At 41.5% G+C, this 17,228-nt stretch overlaps 1 protein-coding gene across 2 annotated transcripts in view; it reads left to right on the top strand.

The window, feature by feature from the left end:
• Positions 1-17,228, top strand: part of glra4a (glycine receptor, alpha 4a) — a 60,188-nt gene that overhangs the window by 28,529 nt on the left and 14,431 nt on the right. For both annotated transcript variants that reach the window (XM_061788320.1, XM_061788319.1), the window contains exons 3-7: positions 4,205-4,272; positions 7,585-7,808; positions 11,210-11,292; positions 16,718-16,855; positions 16,933-17,147. In XM_061788320.1, coding sequence (XP_061644304.1) covers positions 4,205-4,272; positions 7,585-7,808; positions 11,210-11,292; positions 16,718-16,855; positions 16,933-17,147 — 728 coding nt within the window. The remainder of the gene's footprint in view (positions 1-4,204; positions 4,273-7,584; positions 7,809-11,209; positions 11,293-16,717; positions 16,856-16,932; positions 17,148-17,228) is intronic.

Below are 17,228 nucleotides of genomic sequence, written 5' to 3'. Positions count from 1 at the left end.
CTCTTAAGAGGCATATTTTTTCCGATAGTTTGCCAATGGAGTTTCCACTTGACTTCAAAATGGTCAAAACGCGAACAAGAGCTGCTTTCGTATGCATAGTGACAAAAGCAAAGGTTGAACAGAGAGCTGGTCAAATCTTTCCTTTTTTTTTTTTTTGTATTTATTTTTTAGCAGCTTTTGTAGTTCAAAGCACGTCCCCACTGACATGCACTGCTTCCAAGAACAACATTGCTGCAAACATCCATCCATTTTCTGAGCCGCTTCTCCTCACTCGAGTCGCGGGCGTGCTGGAGCCTATCCCAGCTATCGTCGGGCAGGAGGCGGGGTACACCCTGAACTGGTTGCCAGCCAATCGCAGGGCACATACAAACAAACAACCATTCGCACTCACATTCACACCTACGGGCAATTTAGAGTCTCCAATTCATGCATGTTTTTGGGGTGTGGGAGGAAACCGGAGTGCCCGGAGAAAACCCACGCAGGCACGGGGAGAACATGCAAATTCCACACAGGCGGGACCGGGGATTGAACCCCGGTCCTCAGAACTGTGAGGCAGACGCTCTAACCAGTAGTCCACCGTGCCACCTTGGTGCAAACAGAGAAGCGCCAATTGACAAAAACACAGTCAGTGTTACCAATTTGACTATTAGCTCACTATATTCAACAACTTTTCCGACCTTTTGTGGTGCTCTTTTTAACGAGAGTACTTTATCTTCCGTTCCGCTTATCCTCACTAGGGTCGCGGGCATGCTGGAGCCTATCCCAGCTAACTTCGGGTGAGAGGTGGGGTACACACTCAACTGGTAGCCAGCCAATTGCAAACAACCATTCGCGCACACATTCACACCTACGGACAATTTAAAGTCCTCAATCAACCTACCATGCATGTTTTTGGGATGTGGGAGGAAACCGGAGTGCCCGGAGAAAACCCACCCAGGCACAGGGGAGAACATGCAAACGCCACACAGACGGGGCCGGGATTTGTACCCCGGTCCTCAGAACTTTGAGGCAGATGTGCCAACCAGTCGTCCACCGTGCCGCCCATCTAGCAGCTATTTAAAGAAAAAAAAAAAAAAAACTTGCGTAAAAGTTTAATTTCCACTACAGGGCTGGAGACTGCGACCAAAATGGTCGCGACCCTTTTTTCAGTGAACGTGAGTACAAATTTCATGTGGTTGAACATTCGCAGGCGGCACGGTGGTCGACTGGTTAGAGCGTCAGCCTCACAGTTCTGAGGACCCGGGTTCAATCCCCGGCCCGCCTGTGTAGAGTTTGCATGTTCTCCTCGTGCCTGCGTGGGTTTTCTCCGGGCACTCCGGTTTCATCCCAAAAACATGCATTAATTGGGGACTCTAAATTGCCCGTAGGTGCGAATGTGGTTTGTTTCTATGTGCCCTGTGATTGGCTGGCAACCAGTTCACGGTGTACCCTGCCTCCTGCCCAATGATAGCTGGGATAGGCTCCAGCACGCCCGCGACCCTAGTGAGGAGAAGCGGCTCAGAAAATGGATGGATGGATGAACTTTCGCAACTTTACGTATATTTTAATTCTCCCTTAACAACGTTTCATTATATAAGACGTGGTGGTTGAAAGTCGCCGTCTTTTTCACTGCTTTCGTCAATCTCCTCCACTTACACCCTCTCCTTTCTGAAGATAGAACATTATTGAACGGCAAACGGACGTGCGCACGCGTGTGTTCGGCCATCTTGCCACGTCTTGCACGTGCTGGGATCACACAACTCTAGCCTTACATGTCTCGAGCTTTATAAATTCCGTCTGTGAAAAACACCCTCACTGCACCGCGTCAAGAGTCTCACTACCCACACTGTAAAGCATATCTGCTCAACTTAAAACGAAGGAACAACTTACACTGTACTCAGATATTTGTAACTTTATATCTCCCTAGTGAGATAGGACTTGTGGCATGTACTCAACACTAGCTGAATTGAAATGCCTTCAAAATATCTGGGGAAATAGATTATTTGTTTAACTTTGAGCCAACAACAGCGTGCGGCCAGTGGCTGCGGTCCTCAAAAATAGGTAGCCAGCCGCGCGGTGACTGTTTTATTGTTCAGAAAAAAACAAGAAACAAAAAACAATTCCAGCATTTTTTTTTCATATATAAAAGCAAATCCTAATACAGTGTTCCCTCGCCACTTCGCGCTTCACGTTTTGCGGCTTCAGTGCTTCGCGGGTTTTTCCAAAATAGTCACAAAAAAAAAAAAGGCTGGTTCGAAAAATTTCAAAAAAGATACGCCCTCAGAAGCGTGCCTCTGTATAGCTGACAACGATGCTGCTCGTCGTTACGTGGAGGAAGAGTTTCCTAACCTCATCAGTGAGGGAGGCTACCTCCCTGGGCAAATCCTACTTCGCGGTTTTTCACCTTTCGCGGGGGGTTTTGGTCCCCATTAACCGCAAAAAACGAGGGAACACTATATTACTACTTCTGTTATTTAAAATGTTCATGTTTATACATTGTAAAAGCCATGAATTATCCACATTGGAAACTTTTGACCCAAGGCATGTACTTCCAAGCCACAAATATTTTGCAGAGGCAGGGCTCGAAATTAACTTTTTAGGTTCACTTGTCTAGGGCTAAAATTTTTGCTTGCCCGTGGCAAACTTGAGATTGCCGTGGTCGGTCAAGTGCACTCAAATGTTTGCAATGTGTTACGGTTCGGTTTTATCACTGTATTAATCTCATGGTTTGATAGTTATTGCGGTAATGTGGAAAGGCTGACGGTATTGCAGGAAGGTTGACAGTGAAAACCTACCCAGCCACGGGGAGAACATCAAACTCCAAACATGCAAAGCCGGATTTGAACCCAGGTCCTCAGATCTATGAGGCAGATGTACTGACCAATCGCCAGCCAAGTAACAATAAATAAAATAATCAAGGAACTCCTAAATTGTTTATTTTCCTCCGCTTAGTGATATTGTAAAATGTTTTATTTTTCTGAGCAGTCTCTTTGATATGTTTATACAGTATTTGAAATGTGGACATTACATTTGAAGAGAGGGAAGTATGTATGTATGTATGTATGAAGTATTATTTATTTTTGCAGTTATATGGAGCGGCCCTATTTTATTATTTTGCTTTTGGGACTAATGGAATGTAATTCCGGAGGTATATGTTTTAATGGGAGTTAGTTATGTTCATTCACCCGTGACCTTCAACTCAAGCGTAGTACGCCGTAAAAGTTGCAACACTACTCTCAACGCTGCGGTCACGCGGGCTAGTCAGCCAATCAGTGTATTTCTTTAGACGTACACATCTTGTCACATGGGTTACGTGTCCAATCGGGTGCGTTTACTCAAATGAGGAAGTGATGCGCTGTAGCAGCCTGGCTAAGCGGCTTGGCTTCCTATAGACAACACAAAACTACATTTTAAGCACAACGGCTCATTATTTTATGCCAAGACAAGGCCATGACGATATTGAGTTACTTTTAATTTCTCAATATTGTGAATATTGTGACATCCCTACATACGACTATATTTTTTTCCATCCGCTTGTCCGATCGTGAATGTGCATGTTTTGCTAGCTTGCCCGTGACCATTATTGACTTGCCACGGGCCATCGGGAATAAGTAAACTTCAAGTCCATAGAGGTCACCTTGCCTCACCTGTACAACTACACGAGAAAGTTGGAGTGACGTTAACTCTTTCACAACAGACATATGGGCTCGCCTAGCTAGGCAGCTTGATGGTTAATTTTATGATGCTATATTGTTGAAAATTTAAAAAATAAAATCAAAATGTATTAATGAAGGATTATGTTTACATACTGTACATGTTTTCACAAAAGGAACTTATTTTTACCTTATCACTGAAGAAAAAAATATTTATTTCTATTACTTCTGTGGCAGTCGATGCAGGTTCACGCTTGGGAATAAAACAGTTTTAAAGCTTGTTTGGTATCAGGGAAGATAAAGCAAATCCCAGAAGAGAAAAAAACTAAAATCAAAGTATGTTTTGAATGTCTTTGTCATTTGCATTTTCAATCAGCAAAGGTTGGGGAAAATATCAGATTTTTGTGTGGAGAAAAAAATAGATTTTATTTTAAGCTTATATCGCCAAGCACTAGTTGAAAGTCACATACAGTTTATGTTTTGTTCCAGTTTAAGGCCATTATGATGTGAACCTGTATTTGAATGATAGATAAGCAATTTCTGATTCTCAAAATGTGTACTTTCTCCTTTAGGCCCGCCCGTGAATGTCACCTGCAATATTTTCATCAACAGCTTTGGCTCCATCACGGAAACCACTATGGTAAGAAGATCCTGCATTTCATTGCGGAAAGTTGCAGCTGTCTCATTAAATCTCGCTGGAATTCATTTGGGATCGCGGACCACCATTGTTTTTGGTTTCATATTCAAAATGACAAAAATGCTTGCTTGCTTTCTAACAGTTAGAGCCTGTTGCCTCATTTCTGCGCTTCATGGATCATACAGTGCAACGTTCCAAGACCAACACATCACTGGAGCGCGAATAATGAAGTGTCGACTTTGCAATTAAAATGAAACACTGAGAAAATGAATGGGGGGCAGGGCAAAGGGCTGCATGGTAAAACGGCTGCGCTCGGGGCTTACATCCACAGTGATCTAGCTGCTAGGTCAGCATAGGAAAGTAGGGAACTGTTTAAACGGGTCTGACAGGAGGCCTTGGATCCCTGGACTTCCTGTCAAGACATAGCAACAATGCCAATGATATCATTGCACACACTGTCAATGATATCTTTTTTATCCAGAAAAAGTTGCAAAGAAAGGCAACGATGGACAACATTTTTTTTTTTTAACAGATTGTGAACATAGATCGGTGCAACTCAATCATAAATCTTGATTACCATATTTCCATTCTGCAGATGGGGGGAGGCTTTCATTTGTATGCACTTTTGGACTAATCCATCCATCCGTTTTCTATACCACTTGCCCTCACTCGGGTCACAGGTGAGCTGGAGCCTATCACAGCAGACTTAAGGCGAGTGGCAGGGTACTTGGATTGGTCGCCCAATCGTTGAACAACCATATCACACGCACTTTCACACCTACGGACAAGGGTTCGGGAACCAATGGCTCATGAGCCACATGTGGCTATTTTGAGGACTGCATCTGGCTCGCAGATACAGTAAATCTTAGCTGACAATTCTTAACACAATAAATAATATGAATAACTCAGATGACATTTTAAAATGAAACATTACAGAAATCACAGTGTTAAAAAATAAAAATCTAAAATATTCTCCATCATTTTAATCCATCCAGCCATTTTCTACCACAGTGTGGGTGGCTGGAGACAATGCCAGCTGTCCTTCTGGATACAGTAGGGTCAGACTCTATTTTTAATGGATAATGCAGTAGCCTACTCGGGTCATTGTAAGGGCAAGACAAAAACTTCCCTCCTTATAATCAAATAGTCAGGTAGCTTTTGACTAAGAAAAATGGTGAAAAGAAAGAAAGATGAGTACCGTGCATTGCTGCACGAATGGACCGAGGAATTCACCATTGTGGAGGGAGCATGTTCTGCGCTGTGATAGATAAAACGGTCAAATATAAAGTGGCACTTCGACACACGCCATGCTACATTTGCATGGAAATATCCAGCGGAGGACACGAGAAAGAAGGTATGCCAAGGGCTAATGTGCAGAATTCTAGCTAGTCAGCAGCAACTCTATGTATGGACCCAACAACCTGACTGTAATTCATCTAGCTTTGCAGGTCCTTTTGGCAATAGTTAGGAATGGAAAGCAGATGGTGAGTATGCCAAAGCATTCATGCTCAAAATGGCCAATGAACCTTTTGACAATTTTGGGGATAAATATAATATAATCAAAAGAATAAAAGACATGCCTCTGTCAGCAAGAGCTGTTCACAATGGTACCATCAGAGGTGGGTAGAGTAGCCAAATATTGTACTCAAGTAAGAGTACTGTTACTTTAGAATAATATGACTCAAGTAAAAGTAAAAAGTAGTCATCCAAATATTTACTTGACTAAGAGTAAGAAAGTACTCAATGAAAAAACTACAAGAGTAACTTGTGAGTAACTTATGATATATATTTTTTTAAATCAGAGCATGAACATCAAATAAAATTTAAAAAAAAAAAATAATATATGGGAGTCGACACACACCTGCCACCATTTCAATTTCAAACAGCCCAAAAACCAACAACACATACATTGGGCCCTACAGAAACATTATTTGCTTTATTCGCTTAAATGACTTAATGAAGAAGCTGTTTGCTGAACAGACTTATTGATTGTGTGTGCGTGTACGTGTGTGAAACCGAAGGGATAGTGCTAATTTTGCCATGTCCACTGCCAAAACAACAATAGAAACACCTGCAACTTACCGCAAGGTGTTTTCTCAAGTTAGAAGTGGGCTGAAATATCCAAGTTTGGGCAGTCACAATTTAAGAGCTGCATGATAAAGCTGTTGTTTTTTTTGGAGTCTGTAAAATCAACACGCGGTTGTTTTTTTCACCAAAAAATTAGTGATTTTGATTGGCTCGCGAAGGCTATGTGCGCGGTCATGTGACTGTCGTGTCGTCTGATTGGTGAAGAATTTGTCATTTTGATTGGCTCGCGAAGGCTACGTGCCTGGTCATACGACTGCCTTGTGTCGTCTGATTGGTGAATTGGAGTCAAATGACATTCGTGATCCCGTTTGATCACGGGCACCTTATTGAAAATGGAGTTTAAAAATAGACGTGCACACCCAAGAATTAATAAATAAAAGTAGCGAACGGCATGTTGATGATTGTAACATAGTAAAAGTATCAATCCTTCACATAAATACTCAAGTAAAAGTAAAAAGTACGGTGCATTTAAAGTACTCTGACAAGTACAGTTTATGAAAAATGTGACTTGAGTAAATGAAACAGAGTAAATATAAGCGCGTTACTACCCACCTCTGCGTACCATCATGATGGCACATCAAGTGGCGGAAACACAAGTGAAGGACATAAATGCAGCGCCGTACTTTTTCCTCGCTTCGGATGAGTTGACTGATGTAAGATGTAAGCGCACTGCATGTGGAAAGTCTTGCTGTTTTGCCACTGAAAAGGTCAAAAAGTCTTCTATTGAGTTTGCTAAAGAAAAAGAAAATGTATCTACCAATGGATAAACTTATTTCGTTGTGTACTGATGGTGTAATACCGGGGATTTGTAACATTTCTTCGTGGACATGAAACTAGACCCATCCTAAGTTTTCATTGCATTCTACGACATGCAGAATGGCTAGCAAACACAAGTGGACAGAAATGAAAAAAAACTTCAACCAGCAGTTTGTCAAAAAATTATTGATTGACTGTCTCTGCATAACACTGTGCAGGGAACTCGTTTGCAACATGTAGTTAAACCCCATACTTCAATTAATCTGAGAGACTGTTTACATGCCAAACTAAGTGCTGCTGTTTTGGTTAGCAAGAAAGCTTAAATAAGGGCTTAGTAGTTAACCCTTTAATATCTGTGTGTGAACAATCGTGGGGGTTTTCTTCCTATCAACGGACAGTGCATCAAGCGACTAATTGCAACCAGCTATTTATTTGAAGAATCACGCTATTCTAACTGCTTCTACCCAACAGGACTACAGGCTCAATGTGTTCCTACGCCAGAAATGGAATGACCCCCGTCTGGCATACAGCGAATATCCAGACGACTCACTGGATCTAGATCCGTCCATGCTGGACTCCATCTGGAAACCCGATTTGTTTTTTGCCAACGAGAAGGGCGCCAACTTCCACGAGGTCACCACAGACAACAAGTTACTGAGAATTTTCCAAGATGGCAGCGTTCTGTACAGCATCAGGTAAAGACAATTGCTTTTTTTCCCTAACTGACCCTAACACGGTCCCAGGCGTACTAACTGTGTTTCATTTGATGGCTTTATATTTATGGCCTAGATGGGTTATTCCACACAAAGATTACTGTTATTCTGACTTTACTACTGTGTGAGGGGAGGAAGTGATAGACTCGTGTTCCATTTAAATACAAACTTAGGTTGTGTCACCACCGTAAACCACCTGCATTTGGTTGGACAGATGGATGAAAGAAATGAGCACACTTTAATATAATTTTTGTAACTAATTCAAAGGTTAAATCAAAAGCTAAATTCAGTGTTAGAGAAAGTTTAAAAAGGTAACTTGACAATGGTGAAAAAAGTATAGAAAATGTTATAAAATACCACAACGTCATAAAATACATATATACTACTACTTAACACTACAAATCCTGACTTGAAGACACCCCCTTTGACAATAGTAGCAGCTAACATACATGCTGCCTTAATTTCCAATGCCTGTCAAGATTATGTATTATAAAATCTTAATTATTCCTTCAGTGAAATGTAAATGTAGTGCAACAGGAAGTCCACTATGTCCAGAGTAAGCATTAGCAGTGGTATTAAATTGAAATATTTAGGTACAGTACACACTCAATTAAATGTTCAAACTTTGCAAAATGTTGCAGCGGTTTAAAAAAAAAAAAAAAAAAAAAAAAAAAACAGTTAAGTACAGTTCATATTACAGTTTGTGACAAGTTGGGCCCCAAAGCACCAACAGAGCGTTGAGGTAAGTCAATAGTCTTAAACTAAAAACTAAAGTAAAATATAAAACTGTCAAATACAAAAGATCAAAAACTGGCGAACAAAAAGAGCTACCAAACGGGTAGGAAAAGGACTAACGGAAAAGTATGGAGCAAGACAAAAGCAAACAAAAACACCACAACAAAAGGCGAAGACTAGAGAAACATGAGGCTTACGGTGCTGGGAAGAGGAACCATGAAGGCTCACTAGGCAGACCGCGACAAAAAAAATGAATTAAAAAAACAGCTAAATCCTACTGGGAGGAGTACAAAGTAAAACTAGGTGTGATACAAACTAGAGGATGAAACGGGAGTGGATTTTGACTCCCGCTCCTTCCCACTACCACACAGATTGATCCCATTCCCTCCCAATCCAGAGTCAAAATGTTCAAGAAACCACTCCCATACCCGCTCCCCCACCTCCACATTTTTTACCCCTATTCCATCCTGCTCCGTTTTTATTAATATCTCGAAAGTCACCCGGCATGGACGCAAGTCACGGTTTCCACTCTCGTACCACTCAGAGTGACTTTTGCTCCGGCTCCTGCCCAACCCCGTGATTAATAGTGAAATTCACTCCCATGGGACCCGGTGGGAATTGCGAAAAAATGTCAGCCTCTAATACAAACGGGGACAAACAAGAGGAACGATCCAGCGTCTACCAGGTGTGCACGAAGCGCTTAAGACTGAGAGGTGATTGCCAATCGCTCCCAGGTGCGCGCCTCCTTGCTCACTCCACATCCCCTAAAGGAAACAAAAAAAAAACAAGAAAAAGATAAGAGCCAGCTTACAGCTAGAGACAAAACACAGATCACGACAGAACATGAGTTCAGTACATACATTTGCATTTAATCTTTTGTTTGTTTTCAAGCATTTGTTTGGTTTATTCATTCAGTTCAACAGTTGTGTAACAATATAAGCATAGCCCAAGTTTTGTCCACACTGAATGACTGGATGTGTGCCCGATTTAACAACCATAATTCCTAATGTGGCGCAGCAGGGTGTTTTGTTGCTGGCACATCTGCCTTACAGGTCTAGGGTTCGGGGGTCAAATTTCAGCTCCTGTGTGGAGAGTTTGCATGTTCTCACCACATCTGCGTGGGTTTTCTCCGGATACTCCGGCTTCCTCCCACATTCCAAAAACATGCATGTTAGGTTCATTAAAGACTCTATATTGTCCATAGGTGTGAATCTCCATGGTTGTTTGTCTCTGTGCCCTGCGATTGGCTGGTGACCAGTCCAGGGTGTACCGCGCCTCCTTCAATCAACTGGGATAGGCTCCAGCTCAGCCGTTACCCTATGAGGATGAGTGGTATAGGAATTGGAGGGATTTCTAATATGGAACCAAAGATTTTACCTGCTCTAGATAGATGACAGGTAACAATGTAAGGTGATGCGATCATTTGTAGCGGCGTCAGAGACATTCTGTCAAATGGCCGCCCCTGAGCGTTTTACCAGTGGCGGCAATAGGGTTGCCTCTGGTCAGTGCACCCCGGCAGGTAATCTCCTCCTAGCATTCCCGGCCTATTGATGCCACTACAAATAAGTGGAGGTGCACTGTGCAATAAGTGGTCCATATGTGGATTTTTCTTCAGTTTTCAGTGTGGATTAAAAACAAACAAACAAGTACATTGTACAAGCCACAAAGGTTGACTCGAGGCAAGAATTTTCTTGTTTGTTGAAGATGGCTCACCTTTAATCCAAACGGCTTCTTCAGTTCTAAATGTTAGGTTTGGAGTCACCTTATTAATACCACTGATGGGTGTGTCCCCCTGGGGGTGGTCACAGTTGGGTGTTGTTGTTGTTGCCCAGGATGGCTGGTGAACAACTGTCCTGCATACCAACAGGTCAGTCATTCACCAGCCATGTGTCAAAACAGCTCATTAGGGCAACTATTCACATGGAATGAGACAATATTTGGGGGTAGGGATGTCAGGACATTGTTATAAGCAGACGATAGTTGATGCTTCAAACGTTCTCCTCTGTTTAGAGACAGCTTTTCAATTTTGACAGAGTCCTCCCTTTGCAAAATGTGGACGTCGTTGTCCTCAAAGAAATGTCCCTTTTAAGATGCAAATGAACTGCTGGCTCTGGACCAGAAGAAGCTGCTCATCAATGTTGTGCCATGCGCTTGTGTAAAGGCTGGTTGGTCTCTCCAATGTAGAGGTCAATGTACTTCTCACTACATATTTCCTCCTCCATATTTCCTTGAGGAGATTTAGCTTTTAGTGTTTTAGTCGGTTTGAAATGCATTCATACAGTATGACTGAGAATCTACACAGACATCCTGTATTCTCTATTTCCAAAATCCATTCCGTTGAACCTCCTCACCCACAGGTTCCGCTGAATACATTCAGATTGTTTTTTAAGAAAATAGAAAAATGAAACCTTTTGGGGGGGCATATTTGGCATTGCAACGCAAAACATATCGTTTTCATTTTCAGTTCAGTCAGTGGTAGTCACTCACTTTGTTTACAAACACGATGTAAAGGTCTGTTTGCATAAAGAGTGAGCACCAGTTGATGATTTCCCAGCTTTATGTATTATTTCTGTGAGTTCTTTTGGTGCCTTTCGCTGTCCCCTTTTGCTGCTCTTTCTCCTGCCTTTCAATCTGCTTCTCTATCTCAGGCTGACTCTCATCCTGTCCTGCCCCATGGACTTGAAGAATTTCCCCATGGACATTCAGACGTGCACCATGCAGCTTGAGAGCTGTGAGTCTTCTTCTTGTCTTCCTCTCGCCACCTTCACCCTTTTGTCTGGCTTTCCTCTGTTTTTCCCTCTTTGCTCCTCATATACTGTAAAGTGTCCAATTAGAAGAGGTTGCTGATACGCTGTATCTCCACTGCAGTGTAAATGTATTTTGTTATTGATGTTATATTCATAAATTCATTTATGGAGGTCTCGTTGTTCTTTTCCTAATTGCATCCCCTGCGTCTTGGCTATTTCTGCATGTTTTGTGATGCAAGGAAAAGCATCTCCATCGCATGAGGTCTATTGAACCACTTTCAAACTCTATTTTCTGTTTCACTGATAAAGCCAATAGGAGAAATAACGGGCTCCCCTTGCCCTCAGAACAGATAGGATCTGCCCTCGTGAAGCCAATTTCCAGTGTATAAATAATACCACTTAAATTTTTATGTGGTTGTTATGAGTGCCTGGCAGTGACCCGTCCCTTTGTCACAAGTGCAAAAGGTGCTTGGTGAACACACACACATGCACACACACACACAAGAAACAATTCAAGCTGGTCGCTGCTATCTCTGCTCGTGTGTGCTTATCTGATGGCGCACAAACAAAAGGTATTGTTTTGCTCATCCTCTTTGTGCTGGAGACAATATGATTCATTTCATACACCTCATTTAAAAAAAAAAAACTCCAGTATATTTTGCGCAGAATGTGTCAGCTAATACAATATATAAAATAGGAAGGTGCTCTATCCTTCAATGGTAATGATAGGGAAATTGATGCACATTTAAAGCAACAATACGCAGTAATTATAAGACGGTCATATTCTGTTAATGGATCAAATTTAAAAATTTTGTGCAAAAAACATCGAACTATAATCCAGAACACGGACAAAAACAGGAAGGAGACGAAATGAAAAGTGTCTTTTATGTTTACGTTTTTTTTCTCTCTTTTTTTGCACGTACTGTATACCCTTTCAAATGGGTATCAGTGTCAATAACAAAAAGAGGAAAATGCAAATGATGATAGATATTTCTTTTTATTAAAAAGGCAACATTACCGTCTAAAATGGCTGTCCATCTAAGGTAATGTTCGCTACATATTTATTTTATTTTAGCTTCACTATCAACAACAAAAATGTCAAACTAAAAACCTTACACCATTTAAACATTTTTTTGTAATTGTATCCCAGAGCTACATTGGATTTATAGTTTAAGGGCTAGGGTATTTTTCTTTCTGTGCGCTGAAGACAGATCACAATTGTTTTTGTATCTTGTTTCCATGTTTTGCAGGTGGATGATCTATTTCTTGAATTTAGAACATTTTTATTTCATGTACTCCATGTCACTCAAAAGACAGTCAGCTGTTTCATTGGAACTTGCATGCTGCATGTACAGTGCAGTGGTACCTTGTCTTACAAGTTTATTTAGTTCCATGACTCAATTTACTCATATCAAATAAATGTTCCCTATTGAAATGAATTGAAATGTGCTGAAGAAAAACAGCACTTAATTGTAAAATATAAATATAGAAACGTAATAAAATCAAATTTTAAAACTGGTATTTTAAAGTGTAATTAAGCTCAGAGTGACACACACACACACACACACACACTGTGGTACATTCATTGATATGTGCCTTTAAGGGGTATGGCCTAGTGAGACACGTGCAGGAGCTGCGGTCAGTCAGGTTTACTAGACAGTTCACTGTTAGACTCTGCTCCATACTTCTTGTAAGTGCTTTCATTTTGTGTTAGTGTGTTTTACTGTCCCATTCAATAAACATCTATAAGTGCATCAGACATTTTTTTTTCCACTTCTCTCCAGCGGCGTTGTAGCTGAAGCTCTCTCATAACTCAAGTTTTGCCTCTCAATACAAAGCAGCAACAACAACAAAATCAAACGACGGCTTGTGTTTTGAAAAACTCATAAGTGTGGCCACTCGTAAGTCAAGGTACCATTGTATATACTGTAGCATTCAGCAAGCAGAGGTTCCCCATTGGTATACAGGATGCTGCGGTCATCTATTGTAAAACCGAGCCTTCCGAGTTCTAGTTCCCTCTGGAATGGGGAAAATACATTTGCAATCAGAACGAATTGAAGATTGACACGTTTTGAGGGTCCACTGTGCATTCAAATAAAAAAGTAAATTGCAGTTTCCGCTCATTGCTGTTATATTCAATTGAACCCACAATGGCGAAAACCGTGTGTTGACAAGCACCAGTACACCGCCCAAGGGGCCGATCATCTTGGCTAGCGCCGAACATCGAGAGGATGTTTGAGGTTTTAGAGCTACGACTGTCACCATGGCAACATGAAATAGAAGGGGGGAACAGTAACAACAAGCATTACTTTGGGGAATGTGAGGGGGTTGCCAAATCCAAGGCTAATGTTTTTTTTCTCACCTCTTTCCACCTGCTGGAGGGTGGGGAAAAAAATAACACCTTATTGTGACACATCAGAAACTAAGCAAATATAATAACACCGCTTACCTAGAGCCATTAGTGCTCACAGATCTGCTATCTCTACTAAACACAGGCCTACGGTAAGGTTTATTATCCAAAAGGTGTTTTGAAATAATAATTAAAAAAAGGAGCTGCTCTGACAAAACAGTCGTTACTTTATCTTCTGTATTCTCGTCACTCTCAGATAACGTTTTTATTGGACTTTGAATGCAACGTGAATTATGCCTCTCAGCTGCAAAGAGAGAGAGAGAGAAACAGCTGAGAGAAAAGAAAAAAATATAATTGATTATCTCATTGCACTGCCTTTCCCTTCACTTTTTACAGGAGGTGAATGACTGAGAATTCCCCTTATGAACAAGATAAAGTGGATTTTAGTGGAGTTGTTTTTCCAGCCAGTTTCTACTGGCGAGGCTAGAACACCTTGAATAATTTATGTGAGGCCTTATGGGTCTGGGTAGACAGTGTTATTCAAATCTGTTCGGAATTCTGCCTTGTTGATGCATGTGGCATGCATTTTTAATACATCTACTGTATAATCAGGCAGCGGAGAGAAACAAGTACAGAGCTCATCCAAAACAGAGCATGTGTGAGCTCTGTAATTGGACTCGTATTTAACAAGACGTTTCAAAAGCTTTAGAAAATGCCTTTTCATCAATTACTTATAGATGCATATTGCGCTAAATTGCTCCAAGCACAAATTTCTTTTAGTTACGCAAGATGATATGCTTCTTATGTGGCTACTCCATAACCTGGGAGAAGCCAGCGAAATTTTTGTCGCTGTTCCGTGGGACCTTTACTGTAACAAGCGCCTTGGCGGAGGTCAGCTCATCAGAAGCAACAGTCTTCAGTTCCCATCCCTCTCTGCATCTAATTTGTCAAAACGGACACACACACACACACAAAAACAGACTAACCCTAACCCTAACAAGCTAAACAGACCATGATCAGGAAAATAAATAGGAAGAAATGAAGGGATTACAATATTAAATAGTGGCCATGTGTCAATTACCATGGAGCATCATCAACTTAATGAAAGCATGTGTTTGTGTATGTGTGCGTGTGTGTGTGTGTGTCATGGTAGAGGTCACAGCCTGCAAAGCAATGTGGTATCTGTAAAGCTGACATTTAGGATGGAGTTTAAAGAGAAGGTGCTGTGGGTGAGTGAAATTGGAGAAAAACAAAAGAGTGATTTTGAAAAAAAAGAAGCGCGTCATTCACTAAAAACAAATAAACTCCTCCCTCAAATAGACTCCTTTTCCGATCCCCGAAAAAACAGGTAGTAACCGTAAATATGTTAGTTTATAGACTATCATTGACAAGAAGGATAAAAGTGAATTGCTGAACCCATTTGAACTCTGTTGCTAACCAAAATAGCAGCGCCTACACAGGCGTATTGGTCTCTCAGATGAGAGAAGTGTGGAGACTTGCCTTGTGTTGAAAACCAGTTCCCTGCAAAGCATTAAATATGATATTATGTTATGTGGAGACGGCCTGAATGATTAGTGTTTGATGTGATCATGCCACAGTGTTGTGTGCCTCCATGTTTATGTTCTGGAAGCTAAACAACTAATTTGTTGTTTGCAGTCTACCATGACTTTTTTTGTTTTAAACGTCTGTTTATGAAATGTAGCGCGCATCATAGTGTTTTTCAAGGATGGAGAATTTCTATCAGCACCTCCACCCCCAGTCTAAATCAATATGTCCTATAACACAGAACAATGATTCCTGAAGAGCTGCAATATGTCACTTTGTATTGCTTCTCCTTTACATGACATAAGAAACTAGTCCCTCGTCCCTCGCTATGTCGTTATATCGCGGTTTACTTTTGGCGGGTTCACTGCATCGCAGATTTTTTTTATTGTACTTATTTTTCAGATTATTCCCTGTACGATGGCATTTTGCTGTAATTATATTTGCACCCAGACTGTTACTGCAGACTCACGTGGCAATAAGTGCGAGCCAGGAGGAAAGAGAGTAAAAAGATAGTGAATGTCCAAAGTTCGGGATCATTTCACACTTAACAAAAGAAGGTAAAGCACAACATTCCTTTTGCAAAGTACAACTGTCTTAAGTTACACAACTGCACGTCTATGGTAAAGTAAGCTAATTGAACATAGCCTACCATCACTAGTTAGTTTTAATCCACAACAGGTGATAAGGGTATAGGCAGGATGGAAACAGTTGCTAGTGCTCTTTCAATCGCGTTATTGAACAAATGTTGTCATGTTTCACAACAGTCACTAAACAAGCCATTAAAGGCAGGTAGCCATTCAACGTCACAGAGACTGCAGTGTAAAATGTGAGGATGGTGACCCCGAGTGGACAAAAATAATACCTGCACCTGTCATGCAGATACTGTATGCTGGTATCACAGTATATGCATGAAGCTTTAAAATATATATACATAAATAAAACAATAAATACTTGGGCGCTACTTCACGGATTTCGTCTGTTGTGGGGGTGTCGTCAACCCCCGCAATAGACGGTTTGGAATATGCGGAGTCACATTTTCACGTATTTGTGCGGGGAGTCCATCCTCTGTTATTTGCTGGAAAAAAATGTATTTGTTATTTTTGTGCTCAGACCAAAGCCATGTCTAATATCAAAACATTGCTTTGGCGCCATCTTGTGGCAGCTTGGAGCCAAAGAACAATGTTGAAGTGAGAGGAGGAGCTTATTGTCGTCAGGCTCGAGCCTTGTCTATTAGAGAATAGTGCTTTGCCACCATCTTGTGGCATCTATAGGCAATAACAACCTTTTTTGGGGTGTGCATCCATTACAAATTTCTCCTATTCGTGGGAGGACTCAGTCCCTATCCCCCATGAGCAGCAAGGGTTTATTTCAAGGGTTATGCTGAAATAATGGATCTTGTCTCAATTTCATTGTAGCTTGCATTAGTGGATAACTGCATTGAGTTAAACAACCAGTAGGAAACATGGAAAGAGGATTTCATCGAGTCTACCCTCTCGTTGGTTTCTTATCCGCAGTCGGCTACACCATGAACGACCTGATCTTCGAGTGGCTCTCTGAGAATCCCGTCCAAGTGGCCGACGACCTCACCCTGCCGCAGTTTGTGCTTAAAGACGAGATGGATTTGGGCTACTGCACCAAGTATTACAACACAGGTAAGGATTTCGTCTTCGATTAATTCAACCGTCACAGAAGTAAAGTAGTTATGTGATACCTGTGGTGTGCAATGCAGGTAAATTCACCTGCATCGAGGTGAAGTTCCACCTAGAGCGTCAAATGGGCTACTACTTGATCCAGATGTACATCCCTTCGCTCCTAATCGTCATCCTCTCATGGGTGTCCTTCTGGATCAACATGGACGCCGCCCCCGCCAGGGTGGGCCTGGGCATCACCACTGTGCTCACCATGACCACGCAGAGCTCTGGCTCACGGGCCTCCCTGCCAAAGGTGAGTCTGAAGGTTAATTAATAATGGGTACAGTTGGGAATTACAAAACATCTTGTGTTTTGTTTTTGCCTATCTTTGTGT

Source organism: Phyllopteryx taeniolatus, chromosome 10 (assembly GCF_024500385.1).
Source record: "Phyllopteryx taeniolatus isolate TA_2022b chromosome 10, UOR_Ptae_1.2, whole genome shotgun sequence".
NCBI lineage: Eukaryota > Metazoa > Chordata > Actinopteri > Syngnathiformes > Syngnathidae > Phyllopteryx > Phyllopteryx taeniolatus.
Note: the sequence above shows the minus strand (reverse complement) of the source record. Positions and strands in the feature narration are given on the sequence as shown.